We start from the raw sequence: 16,123 nt of genomic DNA, 5'->3' as shown, positions 1-16,123 counted from the left end.
CTGCATCTTGGTGTAGTGTTCTCATTTCCTGTTTTATTGTGAAGGTCCGCGTCTCATGTGAGTGTGTTCAGTTTTACCCCTGTCTCGTCTTGTTGATTATGCCCAGCTGTGTTCCCCACCTGTGTGTAATCTCCTTGTGTTTCTGTGTGTATTTAAGTCGCGTCTTCTGTGTTTGTAGTTGCTGGTCTGTCTGTGTATCCACCCTGCGTCATCTGTGTGTTTCCCTGCTGTCAACCATCATTCCGTCTTCTGCTCGCTGTTATTCGTGTTCAGGTTTGTGTTCTTGTTCAGGCTCAGTAGTTTAGTTTACCCAGTATAGTTCAGTTCTCCGTTTGCTGTTTTGTCCATTTCTTTTGTGTTTAATAAACCACCCTCTCACCTGTACAAGTGCCTGCGTTTGGATCCTCCTTTATTTTCCACACGGCTCCCCTCACTCGCCGTGACAGCACCACAGAAACCAGGAAAAGCTCAGTGAGGGAGCCAGAAGAGTTCCACCTTTTCCATGAAAATAACAAATGGAATAGAATTCATTAAAATAAACACAGTGGGTAAAATAAATCTTTAACACGTCGCCAATTTTTAAAGTAAATATATTTCAGTTTCATGAGGAAAGACTGCAGCATGTGGTACTGCATACGACTGTTCTACTGGTACAAAGGTACAGTCTGGTTCTTTTTGGGCTCCACAGGTTTAGGGAAAAAGACCACTGATGAGGTAAAAATATAAGGTGCTACTGACGTGAAATGCTCACCAGACGTTGGTAACAACCCGTCCAAGCATGCGTGCAAAGAAATCAAACCATGTCTATAAATTAAATGATGTGTAACAATGAGAAATGACACGGGGAACAAGTACTGAACATGCTTTCTCCAATATTTTTAATACTTTGTACAAAAGCCTGTGTTGGTGATGACAGCTTCAAGACGCCTCCTGTATGGAGAAATGAGTCTCTTACATTGCTCAGGTGGGATTTTGGTCCCTTCTTCAAACCCTGAAGGTTCTGTGGGCCCCATCTATGACCTCTGACCTTTAGAGTTTCATATGGATTCAGGTGACTGGCTGACTCTAGCAGCTTTATTTTCTTTCTCGGAAATGAACTACGAGTTTCCTTGGCTGTGTATTGGGGATCATTGTCGTCCTGAAGCGTCCACCCTGGTTTCATTGTTTTGTCAAGATGCAGAATGGCGGTGCAGTGATTCAGACTGTTGCCTTACAGGTCCTGAGTTTGACTCCATCACCTGGTTGGGGCCTTCTATTGTGGAGTTTGCATGTTACCTATTGTAGCCAACCTTTACATGCAGGAAGTGGAAGGAAAGGCTCTTGGCTCTTTTAAAGGGACAGCATGTAGCCACTGGTACACATATGTTGACGACACTTGGGTCAAAATCAGAACCCCAGAAGTGGAATCCTTCACTGCTCATATCAACTCAGTGGATAGAAACAAAGTTCACCAAGGAAGACACAAAGGATAACAGTTTGCTGTTTGTGGACTGTGCTGTGAACATAGAGGAGAATGGAAACCTGAACACAAGTTTACCGAAAGTGTCATGTCCGAGGGAGCGGCTGGTGTTTTTCCTCTACCTGCTGGCAGAGTCTGCCACAGTACTGGGTCTCCGATCAAGCATTTGTGTTTTGGTTCCTAGTTTAGTATTCTTTGATGATTGTTATTCCTGGTTTTGTTGTTGCCTAGTGATCTTAATTTTTCCTCCCTTTGTATTTTTCTTAGCCTGTGTTCAGTCTCTGTTCCTGTCCTGGTCCCATGTCTCATGCCTAGTCACCCTTGTCTCTGTGTTGCCTCTGTTACTGAGTCTGTTATGTCGTAGTGTGAAGCCTGTGTCTCTGAGTATGTGTGTATGTGTCATATTTCCTGTTTTACTTTGATAGTCTCATGTGCTATGTCAGTGTGTCTAGTTTTGCGTCCCCTCGTCTTGTTATCCCTAATTATTCCCAGCTATGTTCCCCTCCCGTCTCCCATTCCCTGATTACTCCGGTGTGTATTTAAGCCCTGTGTTTTCCTTGCTTTATGTCGTGTTGTACTCTCTCCGTGCTGCGTTTTCTCCCTTCATGTTCCTGGCAAAATTCTAGTTCATAGTTCCTGGTGTGTTTTCCTGGTTCGTGTTTCTCAGCTTTTAGTTTCTTGAGTCCAGTTCAGTTTTCTTGTTCCGTGTTCGAGGTTTTGTTTTGTTTTTGCCAAGTTTATTTCTGATGACGTTTTTTGAGCAATAAAGCTGCCGTTTTAAGTTCATCCCTCTGTGTCCTGTATTTGGTTCCAATCTCCTGCCATGCAGCACACCATGACAGAGTCCTGGCCACTTCCACTCCCCTGTCTGTCATTGGCAGTAATCAACGAGGCTACATTTACACCCGGTTTGGCCATCTCTCCTTCACCAGGTCGTCAGCTACCTATGCTTTTTCTCATCGCTCAACTCACCAGCAGTTTGCAGTCTCGCGCTGGATTTTTCACCACTGTGTCCTCACCTTGCCATCTCACCAAAGGAATTTGAATATCCATTGTCCCACCGGCCTGTCCCCCTGCCCGCCGCCTGTTCAGGAGTCCCACCACCATTGAAGCCCCCCCCCGCGAACCTGTAACTGTAACTCAGTCCATATTCCACCATCCTAGGTTCAGTTCCCTTTCCTGTCCACTAATCTCTCTGCAGAGCAGTTGCCCCAGTGAATCCGTGTTCTGAGCCCACACTGTTAAAAAAACAATCCTAAAAAAACAGTAATATTCCAGCAGCTGGGGCGCCAAAATAATACCAGAGAATGTCTTGATGCATTCTCAATCATCCTACAGGCCAGTGGACACTCTTTCAACGATGAGGATGTACACATCCTGGACAGGGAAGAACGCTGGTTTGAGCGCGGAGTCAAGGAGGCCATTTACGTGAAAAGGAAAGACCATCTCTGAATTGAGGAGGGGCCTAAGGGTACATCTTTCGCCATCTTACAATGCTGTGATTGCAGCCATTCCCCAACTCTCTGTGAATGGTACTCATGGCCATTGATCAGTGTTCTTTGATCAGTGGGTTTTGGTCAGTGATTGTTGTATCAATGGTCATGGGAATTTGCATAATTATGATTAAGGAACTGACCTCCCAGCCCATTGTTCCTTCAGTGGGCTGGTTTCAGTCATTATGCAAATGTACTGTTTATAAGGTTTGGGGAAACCTGCAGTCAGCTGAGACTGAAGAAGTCAGCTGGATGAGTGACGAAACGTTTCTCCCACAAAACGCTACGTCCAGATGAACAGATTCAACTTTTGGAGAATACCAGAAAATAACAGAAAATAACTTTCTCATAAAAATACGGTTATTTTCAGTAATGACAATACAGTTTGTTGCCCTAATTTTACATGGGATTTTGCCTTTTTCAAGTGCTTTTAAACATTAAATTAGGAACATTTTAATGTGATTAAACAATGAAATTACCTATAAACAAGGTCAATGAATGTGGCAATATGAATAATAATACTTAAATGTACAGAAATATACAGTTAACAGTTGGTTTAAATAACAATAATGGATTGCATTTACATAGCGCTTTTCGAGACCCTCAAAGCATTTTACAATTCCATTATTCATCCACTCTCACATTCACACACTGGTGGAGGCAGCTACAGCTGCCCTGGGACAGAAGCGAGGCTGCCATATCGCGCCATCGGCCCCTCTGGCCATCACCCGTAGGTGGTAGGTGAAGTGTCTTGCCCAAGGACACAACGACTAAGACTGTCCGAGCCGGGGCTCAAACCGGCAACCTTCTGATTACAAGACAAACTGCCAACTCTTGAGCCACGAACGCCCTAAATATTTGATGTAAAAAAAGTTTATAAGAATCATTTTATATATTTTTCCATAGCATTACATTTGAATTTAACAGTTCAATCTTTCAAATAACAGACAAATATTTATGAAATTATGATACATTTGTGAATGTATTTTAACAATCTAAATATGCATATGTACAGACAAATATATTTAAAAAACAAGAAAATTATGTTTTATTACATTTACAGTGATTTTATGTTAGTTTACATTTGAAATGTGAAATCACAGTCTATTTATGTAAATGTAATGATATTCTAGAAAAACAGTACAAAACTGTAAAATACACAGTACAATACTTTTATATTACAATTTTTTTTTACAGTGCAGTGTAGTGTTTTTTCCCCTCACCAGTAACCTGCCTCCAGCGTTTCCCTAATCCCTGTGCTTCCCACGTTATTCTTGTTAAGCTCACAGTACTCAGCCTCTGACTAAATAAAACCTGTAAATCTGATCATTGTCTCTATTTGGTATCTGCATTTGGGTCCATCTCTCATGCCAGCCTTGTGACAGGAAGCCCACACACACACAGACCAGTACCTCTGTGACTCCCACCACCACACAGACGTGGAGTAATCAGGACCCTACAACACTGGGCAGAAAACGTTCCCTCTAAGCCAGAAGGGAAAGAAAAGGAACACACACGTTCAGAAAGCTCTTTAAACATGAGGTTATCCTAATAAGCCTTCACCAAATCAGCAAAGATGAACAGGAAAGAAGGTCAGACACCAACTAGGAGAATCAGAATGAGTCTTTGCACAGTCTGTGACAGGGTTTAACTTCAAGTGTTGAAAATGTTTTTGATACAGAATTAGTGTTACAAGATGAGCCTGGCTATCTAAAATGTAAAAGTGCCATATAACATGAATTCATTCATTTATAGCATTTGTTATAAATGCTATAATTTGTTCTGACCAGCCATCCAGCTGGCTTGTTGAAATAAGAAAGGAAAGTTATCCACCTTTTTCTGTTTTTATACCAGGTTGGGTGATTTTCATTGTTACTTCTTATTGCTGGTGTTTATTTCCTGTTCTGGATTCCCACCATCCATTACTCATTTTCCCTCGCTCCATCTGATTTACTCTGTAATTAAAGGATGCTTGCTGTTTATGTTGGACCTTCTGTTCCCTTTGTCACGGCCTGCGCTGGCAGAAAAACCATGAAAAACGGAAATGTGCCCTAGAAAAATCAGTACGATGCTAAACAAAAACCTAAAATTGGGAAACTGGAAAGTAAGCATGAAAATCCTAAACATGGAAACCTGGCGACAACACAATACCTGGAAGCGTGACACCCTTGAAACATGGCGTGAACATGACAGATGACCTGACAAAGAATGAATGAAAACTCACAGACAGACAGGAGCTCATCAGGGGAAGTGGAAACACATGGACTGATGCAGATGAACATGACGCCACAGGGGAAGCAAAACTAAACACACTGAACATGGAACACAAGACCTTCAAAATAAAACAGGAAACATGGAGCGACGTAAACTGGGACGTGCAAGCTTGACACAAGAGACAGAGAGAGGGGGCGAGAGAGAGGGAGAGGGAAACTTAACCACAAGGGTCACGAAAGAGAGGGAACGAGACATGAGGGCCTGAAGAAACATACATGGACACATGTGACAGACAGGGGAGACATGTAAACAGGAAGGGGACATGAGACACCTGGACCAGACAACATGGGAGCAAATATAACTAAACTAATAGAAAACTAAAACATTCCAAACACAAAGAAATCGCAAAAAGACTATCAACTCAGACCCAGCACCCTGACACACTCCTTAACACTAGAAAACATCAAATAAGATCAGATAGATCTTGATTGTCACTGTTACCAGAACTATGAAACACAGTTTGGCATGTCTCTGTTAGCAGCTGTAGATTTTTACATTCAACATCCTTTGGAAAGGAGAATGAGATCAATAAAGATAAAAAGAAGTTTAAGAGGTAATGCACACGTTATATACAGAAAGAAAATATATAAATATATCCACAGGAACAGTGTAAGGAGTAGGATCAGTGCAGTATAAGGTGTGATGTGATTGGTAATATTGCACACTGAGTAACGGGCAGGAATGCTACTTGTATTATATTTAATGAGTACTGTTTATAAATAAATATTGTAATGAATACTGTTTGTAGATAAGTACAGTGTAATGTCCATGAGTGTTAGCAGCACAGTTAACCTTCAGTCAGGGTGGAGGTAGGGTGTGTTTGACAGCCTGTGGGTATAAGCTTCTATTGAGTCTGTTTGTCTTTGACCTGATGGACCTGTAGTGTTTGCCAGAGGGGAGGGGGGAAAGTGAGTGTCCAGGGTGTGAGGGGACCTTGATGATGATGCTGGCTTTCTGCTGAAGTCTGCCAGTATAAATGTCTCTGAGGGGGGTTGGTGAGGTGCCAATAGCCGCTCTGCTGCCCTCACCACCCGCTGCAGTTTCCTCTTCTCCTCCACAGTACAGCAGTTGAACCAGAGTAGCAGCAGTAGGTCAGAAGGCTCTCGATGGTGGAGCACTAGAAATTAATTAGCAGTCTCTGGGAGTAATTGACGCAGCTTCCTGAGGAAGTACATCCTCTCTTATGCTTTTCCTACCTGGTGGGAAATGTTTGTGGATCAGCTAAGGTCGGCTGAGGTGTGGACTCTGAGAAACTTAAAGCTTTCTACCTCCTCTCCATCAATGTACAGGGTGGAGCACTCAGATCGCCTTGTTCCCTGTGGGACACCTACATTCAGAAAGAGGGTGGAGGAGGTGTGCTCTCCCATCCTGACGTTCTGTCTGTTGGGAAGTCTAGTATCCAGGTGCACAGTGAGCTGCTGAGTCCTATACTGCTTAGTTTTTTATCCATTTTGTGGGGTTGGACTGTATTGAAGGCAGAGCTGAAGTCCACAAACAGCATTCTCACATATGTGTTACTAACAGTTACTACATGTAACTGTTAAATTAAACCCACATCATCTAATCTAAAAAAAAAGAAAAGGTGAACTGAGCAGAGAGTCCAGACTGTGGAGAACTAATAGGAGCAAATAAAGACAGAAATCGAGGGCAGAGAATCTGGAGGTTTTAGGCCTGAGGAGCAGAGCTGAGGCTGCAGAGCCAGTGAAGCGGAAACGTGTTTACATGTGTTGGTTATTGTGCGGTTTCCATAATCAGTATCTGCATCTCTGACAGCCCTGATACTCGAATTCTAAGAAGCATAGCATCTTATCAGTTTGTGCTCAGACTTTGTGCGTGCAGCAGCTTCTATTTTAAACAGGTTGCTACAGCTGCCACCACAGCGACACAGTGCTTTTACTCTCACACTTTAAACTCACTTTACTTCACTTTATTGTCATTTCGTATAGTGTTACCCAGCCTGAAACGAAATACTGTTTCTCACCAGCCTCTACGGTGCAAAAAGCAATACAGTTTAAAAAGAATAAGTTTAAACAGAAATGGTTTAAAAAGAGCAGTAAAAGAGGCATTAATGAATTGCAACAATAGTTATGGATAAATAAATAGCATAAAATTTAAGTTCTAAAACAAACTCCAGTCACATTCGTTCGGGTAGATAGCAGCAGTCCTTTCACGGAAAGGGATGGTTAAATTAGGTAGTGTGTGTATCTGGGGAGTGTATTGTGTGTGTGTGTGTGTGTGTGTGTGTGTGTGTGTGTGTGTGTGTGTGTGTGTGTGTGTGTGTGTGTGTCTAGATAGGGGCAACACAGTCCGCTTGTTGATCTTACAGTGTAGCTGTGTGAATGGCTGTGTGGGTGGGGAGGGGGCACAGTCCATTTATCAGTCTCACAGCTTGTGCAAAGAACCAGCATCCTGGTGGTTCTGCAGCTGATGCTCCTGTACCTCCTGTCAGACGGCAGGAGTGAGAACAGGCCATGAGAGGGGTGGTGGGAGTCTCTGATGATGGAAATATCTCTGAGTATGCAGCGCTGTTTGTAGATCTCCTCCAGTGATGAGAGAGGGGCACCAACAATCTTCCTGGCAGTCTTAGCAATCCTATTAAGTTGAAGCTTCTTGTAGGACTTGCAGCTGCCAAACCAAGCTGTAAAACTTTGCATCAGGATGTTTTTAATGGTGTCTCTGTAGAAAGTTGTGAGGTGGAGTGTGGACAGTCCTGCTTTTCTGAGTCTCCTGAGGTAGTGGAGACGCTTTTGTGCTTTTTTGATAACTGCTGTGGTGTTAATGGAGAAGGACAGGTCATCAGCAAGGTGTACACCCAGGAACTTAACACTCCTGACCCTCTCCACAGCAGCACCATCTATGGTGAGGTCAGTGTGGTGATCTCTGCCGGCCTTCCTGAAATCAATCACCATCTCTTTTGTTTTGTCCACACTGATGGTGAGATTGTGAGATCTGCACCACACTCCAAGCTGCTCCACGTCCATTCTATAGACAGACTCATCGTTGTCAGTGATGAGACCAACCACAGTTGTGTCGTCTGCAAACTTCACAATGTGGTTAGTGCTGAATCTGGCCGTACAGTCATGTGTGAGCAGGCTAAACAGCAGTGGGCTGAGGACACACCCCTGAGGAGAGCCTGTGCTCTCTAAGATGGTCTTTGATGTTTGGCTGCCCACCTTGACCGTCTGTTGCCGCTTTGTCAAGAAGCTGAAAACACAGTTGCAGGTTGTGGAATGATTGTGTTAAAAGCTGGGCTAAAGGCAATGAAAAGGATTCTGGCATAGGTGTTCTTCCTCTCCAGGTGTGACAGCATAACATGGAGTGTGGTGGAGATACCATCCTCTGTAGATCGGTTGGTTCTGTATGTGAACTGAAGGGTCTGTTGGGAGACTGTTTGTGATGTGCTTCAAGACCAGCCACTCGAAGCATTTACTCACAAGAAGGCAGTTTATTGCTAAACTGTTAACTCATAAGTTAGGTTAACTTTAACAATCTGCAGTTAGTTTGTGAGAGGACAGATTCATGACACACTGATTAGATGAGCTTCAGGCAAAAAAAATTCCCGGCATTACTTCATCTCGTTGCTTAAAAATGATCTACGATCAAAAATAGAGACTCAGGACCTTCTGTGAACCAAACCTCCTCTACATCTTCTTCTTCTGTTTGTTTTAATCAGGATCAAAATACTTAACTGAAGCCAAAATGAAAACTGAGTTGGTTAAAATGTTTTTCAGAGTAAAATAGGTCAGAAATAGCTAGTCGCTTGTAGAAATACTAAAAGTCATTGAAATACCACAATGTAAAAACAAACCCACTGCTGTATTATGTCTGAAAAACCAAATCTGTCAAGAACCGGAGGTCCATGCGAGGTAAGGATCCAAACGCAAACTCAGTTCACTCACCTGTTTACAAGACTTTATTTACACCAGGGGTCCCCAACTCCAAGCCTCGAGGGCCGGTGTCCTGCAGGTTTTAGATCTCACCCTGGGTCTACACACCTGAATCAAATGATTAGTTCATTACCAGGCCTCTGGAGAACTGCAAGACATGTTGAGGAGGTAATTTAGCCATTTGATTTGTTGGATCACAGACACATCTAAAAACTGCAGGACACCGGCCCTCGAGGCCTGGAGTTGGGGACCCCTGATTTACACAGATGTGAGAGCTATGGTGTACCACAAGGTCCTGTATTGGGACCCTTGTTGTTTCTATTGTATCTGCTCCCCCTGCAGCACATTTTGAGTACCTTTATGGGCATTTGCTATCTGTGCTATGGAGATGAAATTCAGTTATATATCTCTTTTAAGCCCCAAGACATTTCTAAGCTGCAGATCTTGAATAGGTGCTTAGGCTCCATTAACTGACAACTTTCTCCAAATTAATTCAGATATAATGGAAGTCCTATCTGCGCCTCTGACCGATTTGTGTCCAGTGTAATGAAAGCTCTTGGCCTCCTTGCATCATTTATAGATCATCCATTAGGAATCTCGGGTTAACTGTGGGCATGTTAGCATTCACATTTGATTCTCATGTCAAATCTCCGGTTCTCTCTTTCTTTTTTAAGACTTAAGAAATATTGCTAAGTTAAGTACGACTGTGTCATGCTCTGAACTGGAAATTGTTATTTAAGCCTTACTTTCATCACATCTGGATTATTGCAATTCATTGTTCACTTTTCTAGTCCAAAACTCCCTGGAATGTCTGCAGGTTGTTCACAACGCTGCTGTTATTGTTCTGACCAAAGTACTGATGTCACAGCGTTGCTGATCCAGCTGCAATAGCTTTCCACTGAACTCAGAATCCACTTCAACATTCTGGTTCTGACTTCTGGAGCTCTTTGTGGATGAGGACCAGCTTACATCATTGAACTTTTGCAGCTATACGTCCCCAGCAGGTCCCTGAGGTCATTTTATCAGGGCCAGTTTACTGTACTTCATACAAGGCTGAAAACTAAGGGAGACTGAGTTTTTGCCACAGTTGCCCCCAGACTCTGGAACTCTCTCCTTCTGAGCCTGTGGACTCAGTGGTCTTTGGTTATCAATCAACCAAAGACCCAGACAGAGACTTTTAATTCATTTGAAAGCCTGATGCTTAGCCTCGTCCACCCCAGCTGTAAAACTCAGAAACCAGTCTTACTTGTTATCATCTATCGTCCACCTGGGCCTTACACAGAGTTTCTCTCTGATTTCTCAGACTTTTGATCTCATTTAGTGCTCAGCTCAGATAAAATAATTATTGTGGGTGATTTTAACATTCATGTAGATGCTAAAGATTACAGCCTCAACTACACCTATTGCAGCTAAGGGAGGATTCAGTGTTGGTTGTAGACTGCTGGGGGATTCCCATGATGCACTGGGTGTTTCTTCTTCACTCACTATGTGTTAATAGACCTCTCTGCATTGAATCATACCTGTTATTAATCTCTGTCTCTCTTCCACAGCATGTCTTTATCCTGTTTTCCTTCTCTCACCCCAACCAATCACAGCAGATGGCCCCGCCCCTCCCTGAGCCTGGTTCTGCCGGAGGTTTCTTCCTGTTAAAAGGGAGTTTTTCCTTCCCACTGTGGCTGTACTGGCCTCGTAGCACCACTTTCTACTATCCAGGAGTTAAACACCTCCACACAAAAGTCACTGACGCCAGAGTGGGTTTAGACTTTGCTTTATATGGCAGGTGTGAAACTGTAACAACAAATACAGTGAATATGAGTGTCAAATTAAAATAATTACTTGAGGAGCTGCGTGACCAAGTGCTAATGCTAACACCAAACAACTGTCTACAACCATAAATTAGCACACGTAATACAGCATCTAAGTAACTGCTATTAATCAACATAAAGTGCCAAACAATAATGCATACTCACAGGGAATGCCTTTTTATCAGCCTTTCACAGCATAGATCACATTAATCAGTCGATTGTCTGAGTCTTTTACACTTCCCCTGTCCGCACACAGACCATGCCTTTCTCTTAAAGGGCCAGTGCACTAACCAAACAAAACATGTACAAATTTGACAATAGCCAGAACACTCCCCGCCTGGTATCTTAGGGATACCACAACAGATATCTAAACATCACTAGATAACAGAAAAACCATTTCAGAAATGGCTCTATAATAAGTCTTAACATTTCCCTTGGAAGCAACTCTAACTTCGGCCTTTCTGATGATTCCATCTTCACTCGCAACTGTCTTTACGATTACGCCCATTGGCCACTCATTTCTTCTTGTTTGTTTGTCCTTGAGGAGAACGACATCTCCCTGTTTAATGTCAATGTTCTTGTGGTGCCACTTCTGACGAATTTGGAGGCTGTGCAGATACTCCTTGCGCCATCTGCTCCAGAAAGTGTCTGCAAGGAACTGAACCCGCTTCCAATGGCTTCTGAGCATTTCTTTGGGTCCTACATCATCACAGATGGTGGGTACAACTCCAGTCTTTTGTGTCAGCAGCATCACCGGTGAGAGAATGTGAGGATGTTCTGGGTCTGATGATACTGGCAACAACGGTCGTGCATTTAATATAGCTGTGACTTCTGCAAGAAATGTGGTCAAAATCTCATGAGTGAGTTGAACATGACCAGTTTGCAGCAGCATGTTATCAAGTATTCGCCGTGCTAAACCAATCATCCGTTCCCATACTCCCCCCATGTGGGAAGAATGGGGAGGATTGAAAACCCAGGAACACTTCTGGTCCTGCAGAAAGTGTTGCACTTTGTCTTTCTCTGGTGCATTTGTGGCCATCTCTTTGTGAGCACCAATGAAATTAGTGCCGCAGTCCCAGCGCAGTTGTTTTGCGGGTCCTCGGAGGGCGAAGAAACGCCTCAGTGCGTTAATGAAACTTGAAGAGCTCATCTCCTCCACTACTTCAATGTGGACAGCCCTTGTACACAGGCACGTGAATAATATTGCCCACCGCTTTCTGTTTGCTTGTCCCCCTCTTGTTCGCCTTGTAGTTACTTCCCATGGGCCAAACATGTCCATGCCCACGCAAGAAAAGGGGGGCTCAACTTGGAGGCGATCTACGGGCAAGTCACTCATTAATTGCTCCTCAAACTTCCCTCTCAGCTTCTTGCATGTCACACATTTACTTATGACTCTGCTAATGCATCCTTTCCCTCCTACAATCCACAAGCCACTTTCTCGGACAGCGCCCTCTGTAAAATGCCTGCCTTGATGGCTTACTTTCTCATGGTGGTGGCGCACAAGGAGGGTAGTGATGTAGTGACTGCCTGGCAAGATTACAGGGTTGGTGTCTTTTACTCCCAGCCCCGCACGATTAATGCGACCACTAATTCTCAGCAGATTGTCACTTCCAATCACAGGGTTTAGTTTTACCAGCGGGCTGTTTTAGGGAGGTTCTGTTTTCAGAGATCCGCTTTATCTCGCCTGCATATGTTTCAACTGCACATTTTTAATGATCATTGTCTCTGCTTGATCTAACAGTTCTGGGGTGATGGCCGTTTTACAAATGTGCCATCCTTTACAGTTTGGGTCAACGTTTGATTGTGAAAAGCATTGTGCGATGTGAATCAAGTTTGACATGGTTTTCCGAAGTGAGCACCATGTGGAGAAACGCTCCCAACGTCCTGAGCCCAAAACTTCCTTTGTTATGTTAGTGCAAAGCGTCTTTACCTCTGGGCGTACCTCTGCGTCGTTGTCTGGGTCCAGCAATTTGTAATCAGTCTGCTCTAGATGGATGTATGAAGGGCACTGGAGAAACGCTGGACCTGTGAACCATGTCGTGTGTTCTAACTCAGCAGCTGGAACTGATCGTGAGCCGTGGTCAGCAGGATTCTGGTCGGTCGTAACGAAATGCCATTGTTCTGGAGTAGTTGACTCTCTAATACGACACACACAATTGTTTACATAGACATAAAAACGTCTGGATTGGTTATGAATATAACCAAGAACCACCTTGCTGTCTGTATAGAAACTAGTTTTGTCTATAGGGTGATCAATCTCTTCACATATGACCTCTGCCATTTCAACCGCCATTACTGCGGCGCAGAGTTCGAGCCTAGGTACAGTGAGTTCTGGCTGTGGAGCGAGTCGTGCCTTACCTAGGGCAAACCCAACCTCTGTCTTGCCATCCCCAGTGGTGACCTTGAGGTATGAAACTGCACATATTGCCTTCATGGACGCATCTGAAAAGACACAAAGTTCTACACATTTAGCCTGTGACAGTGACATTTTAGTGTAAGTGCGTGGAACATTGACTTTGCTGAGGCATTGGAGGGACTGTTGCCATTCTATCCATCTGCCTTTCAGATCCTCTGGGAGAGGTGAGTCCCACTCTGTTGTCTGTAGCGACAACTCTCTTAGAAGCAGACGTCCTCGAACGGTGACTGGGGCCAAAAACCCGAGCGGGTCAAACACACTGTTCACAGTTGAAAGGACTCCTCTTCGTGTGTATGGCTTTTCAGCGTGAGGAATGTGAAAAGTGAAATAGTCCTCCATTATATTCCACTTTACTCCAAGACTGCGCTGATCTGGGAGTTCATCCTTGAACAGGTCCAGATTTTGGAGATCCTTGGCTCGGTCTTGAGGTGAGAATGCGTCCATCACTTCAACCTTATTTGATGCTATTTTTAAGAGGCGAAGGTTTGAGTCTGCTAGCATGTCTTGTGTCCGTTTCAGGAGGTCGATAGCATCATGTTCGGTGGGAACAGACTTTAAAGCATCATCAACATAAAATCACGCTCAATGAAATGGCGAACATCTGACCCGTATTTGGCTTCTCCTTTTTGCGCAGCCCTCCTCAAACCATATGTGGCTACAGCAGGTGAGGGGCTGTTTCCAAATACATGCACGCACATCCTGTAATCCACGAGCTCTTTCTGTGGATCATTGTCTTTGTGCCAGACAAACCTCAGTACATCTCTGCAGTCCTCGCGCACCAGGAAGCAATAGAACATCTGCTGGATATCTGCGGTTACTGCAACTGGATGTTTCCTGAATCTCACTAGCACGCCTAATAGACTGTTGTTCAGATTGGGTCCTGATAACAGCACTGTGTTGAGCGACATACCTTCAAACTGCGCGCTGGAGTCAAATACCACTCGGATTTGTGACGGCTTTTGAGGATGGTACACTCCGAAATAGGGCAGGTACCAACACTCTTTGTTCCCTTGTAATGGGGGTGCGAGCTCCGCGTGCCCATTGTCCAACATTTTCTGCATAAAGTCTATCAGGTGAACTTTCATTTCTGGGTTTTTGTCTAGAGTTCGTTCAAGTGACTTGAGGCGGCTGAGTGCGTAGCGGCGATTGTTAGGCAGCAATGCTCTGGGCTGGCGGAACGGCAATGGAGCCACCCAGCTTTGTGACTCATCCTGGAAACACTCATTGTCCATGATATTCAGGAACTGCAGATCTTCCATGGAGGGTGCAAGCTTATTGTCATCCTTGGTCTGGCAGAAAACATTGTTTCCTATAGTTCTGTTTTGTGTTCTGTCCTTTATGTTTGAACCACCAAGTACTAAGTGTCGATTTAAGAGACTGGTGTCTGGCTTGACAGTAAAGTGGCTTTCATGACGGGGAAAAATGAGTTGGTCTTCCATCCGATAGAACGTGAGTCTTAAAAGTAGAGACTTGGGAAGGCTTATGAGTATTGCCTAAGCACACATCTCCTATTATCACCCAGCCTAAGTCCAGTCTCTGTGCGTATGGTGCATTGTGCGGACCATTGATCTGACTGCGCACTTTATGAACTCTCAAAATGTCTCTTCCAAGCAACAGCAAAATGTCTGCACCACTGTCCAAGGGTGGTATTTTGTGTGCTATGCCTTTGAGGTGACTGTGTGCGTAAGCCGCGGAGGCAGTGGGAATTTCCTCTCTTTTGTTGGGAATCATGTTGCACTCGATTAACATGGGCAGCTGAATAGTGAGGGAGCTATCGATTGCCTCTATCATATACCCAGAGGCTCTTCTGCCAGAAGTGAGACCTATGCCACTGCATGTCTGGAGGGTGTATGGCTCTGTCTTACCATTAACCTCGAACATGTCAAAAACTCAGAGCGTGCTAGTGAACGTTACTCTGGTCATCTAGCATGACATACATTCTCTGGCGTTTACTAGGATCGTTGGCAGGATAAACGTTAACCAGGCATATTTTTTTGAGCAAGATTTCCCAGAAAATCCTTCCCCACATACCTCAGTGCAACTTGAAACAACTGCAGTCTCTTGTAGTTCTTGTTTCTCCCCGCCGTGACTTGCTGGGGGCTGAAGAGCTTTGGGAAAGCGAGGAACATCTGAATGCAGAGCTGTTGGGTGCTTATCACTGTTACATTCAGAGCATTTGATTTCTGCTTGACAGTCGCGAGCTACATGTTTGTTAGAAGCGCAGCACTTGAAACAGATGTTGTGTTGCTTTAATATTGCCTTTCGTTCCTGAATTGGCTTTTCTCTGAAACTTCTGCACTGTTGTAAGGCGTGAGGTTTGTTGTGCACAGGACAACATTTGTCCGGTCCTTCCTCAGATATGGCCGTAACGTTGGTTTTATGCACTGAAACTGACCTACGGTTGTTGCTGTAACCATCTCCAAGCTTGTCCCTTTTAACTCCAGAGTTGCAGGTTGACAGCAGATTGAAGCTTGGATCGTATGCGTGCCTTTGCTTGTGTCTGTATGAACTGTAAGAAGAACGTGAATGGAGGGAAGGTCACCTTGTGCCGCTGCTTGTAGTGTGAGCCTTCCATCATCCACTTGTCTTGTATCCCATACGGCAGCTTATCCACAATGGGAGCGACACCTCGCTGTATCGAGATAGGAGAGTCCATGCAAGTACCCTTCTTGTTTTGCTGCATTTATTTCCTGCAACAGATCACTCAGCTCTCTTAGTTTCTGATTGTCTCTGGGCCCTATTTTAGGAAATTGATCAAGTTTGGTGAAAAGAGCACTTTCAATGGCTTC

General features: G+C 44.1%; 1 protein-coding gene across 1 annotated transcript; it reads right to left on the bottom strand.

Annotated features, from left to right (window-relative positions):
• Positions 1-12,846: 12,846 nt before the first annotated feature.
• LOC120441691 lies at positions 12,847-13,869 on the bottom strand. Its single transcript, XM_039616943.1, has 2 exons — positions 13,277-13,869; positions 12,847-13,056 (listed from the first exon to the last, which is right to left on the bottom strand). The coding sequence occupies exons 1-2, from the start codon at positions 13,833-13,835 to the stop codon at positions 12,965-12,967; spliced, it is 651 nt and encodes a 216-aa protein (XP_039472877.1). The 5' UTR covers positions 13,836-13,869; the 3' UTR covers positions 12,847-12,964.
• Between the last annotated feature and the right edge of the window lie 2,254 nt (positions 13,870-16,123).

The sequence above is a fragment of the Oreochromis aureus genome, linkage group 9 (assembly GCF_013358895.1).
Source record: "Oreochromis aureus strain Israel breed Guangdong linkage group 9, ZZ_aureus, whole genome shotgun sequence".
NCBI classification, from domain to species: Eukaryota; Metazoa; Chordata; class Actinopteri; order Cichliformes; family Cichlidae; genus Oreochromis; species Oreochromis aureus.
Note: the sequence above shows the minus strand (reverse complement) of the source record. Positions and strands in the feature narration are given on the sequence as shown.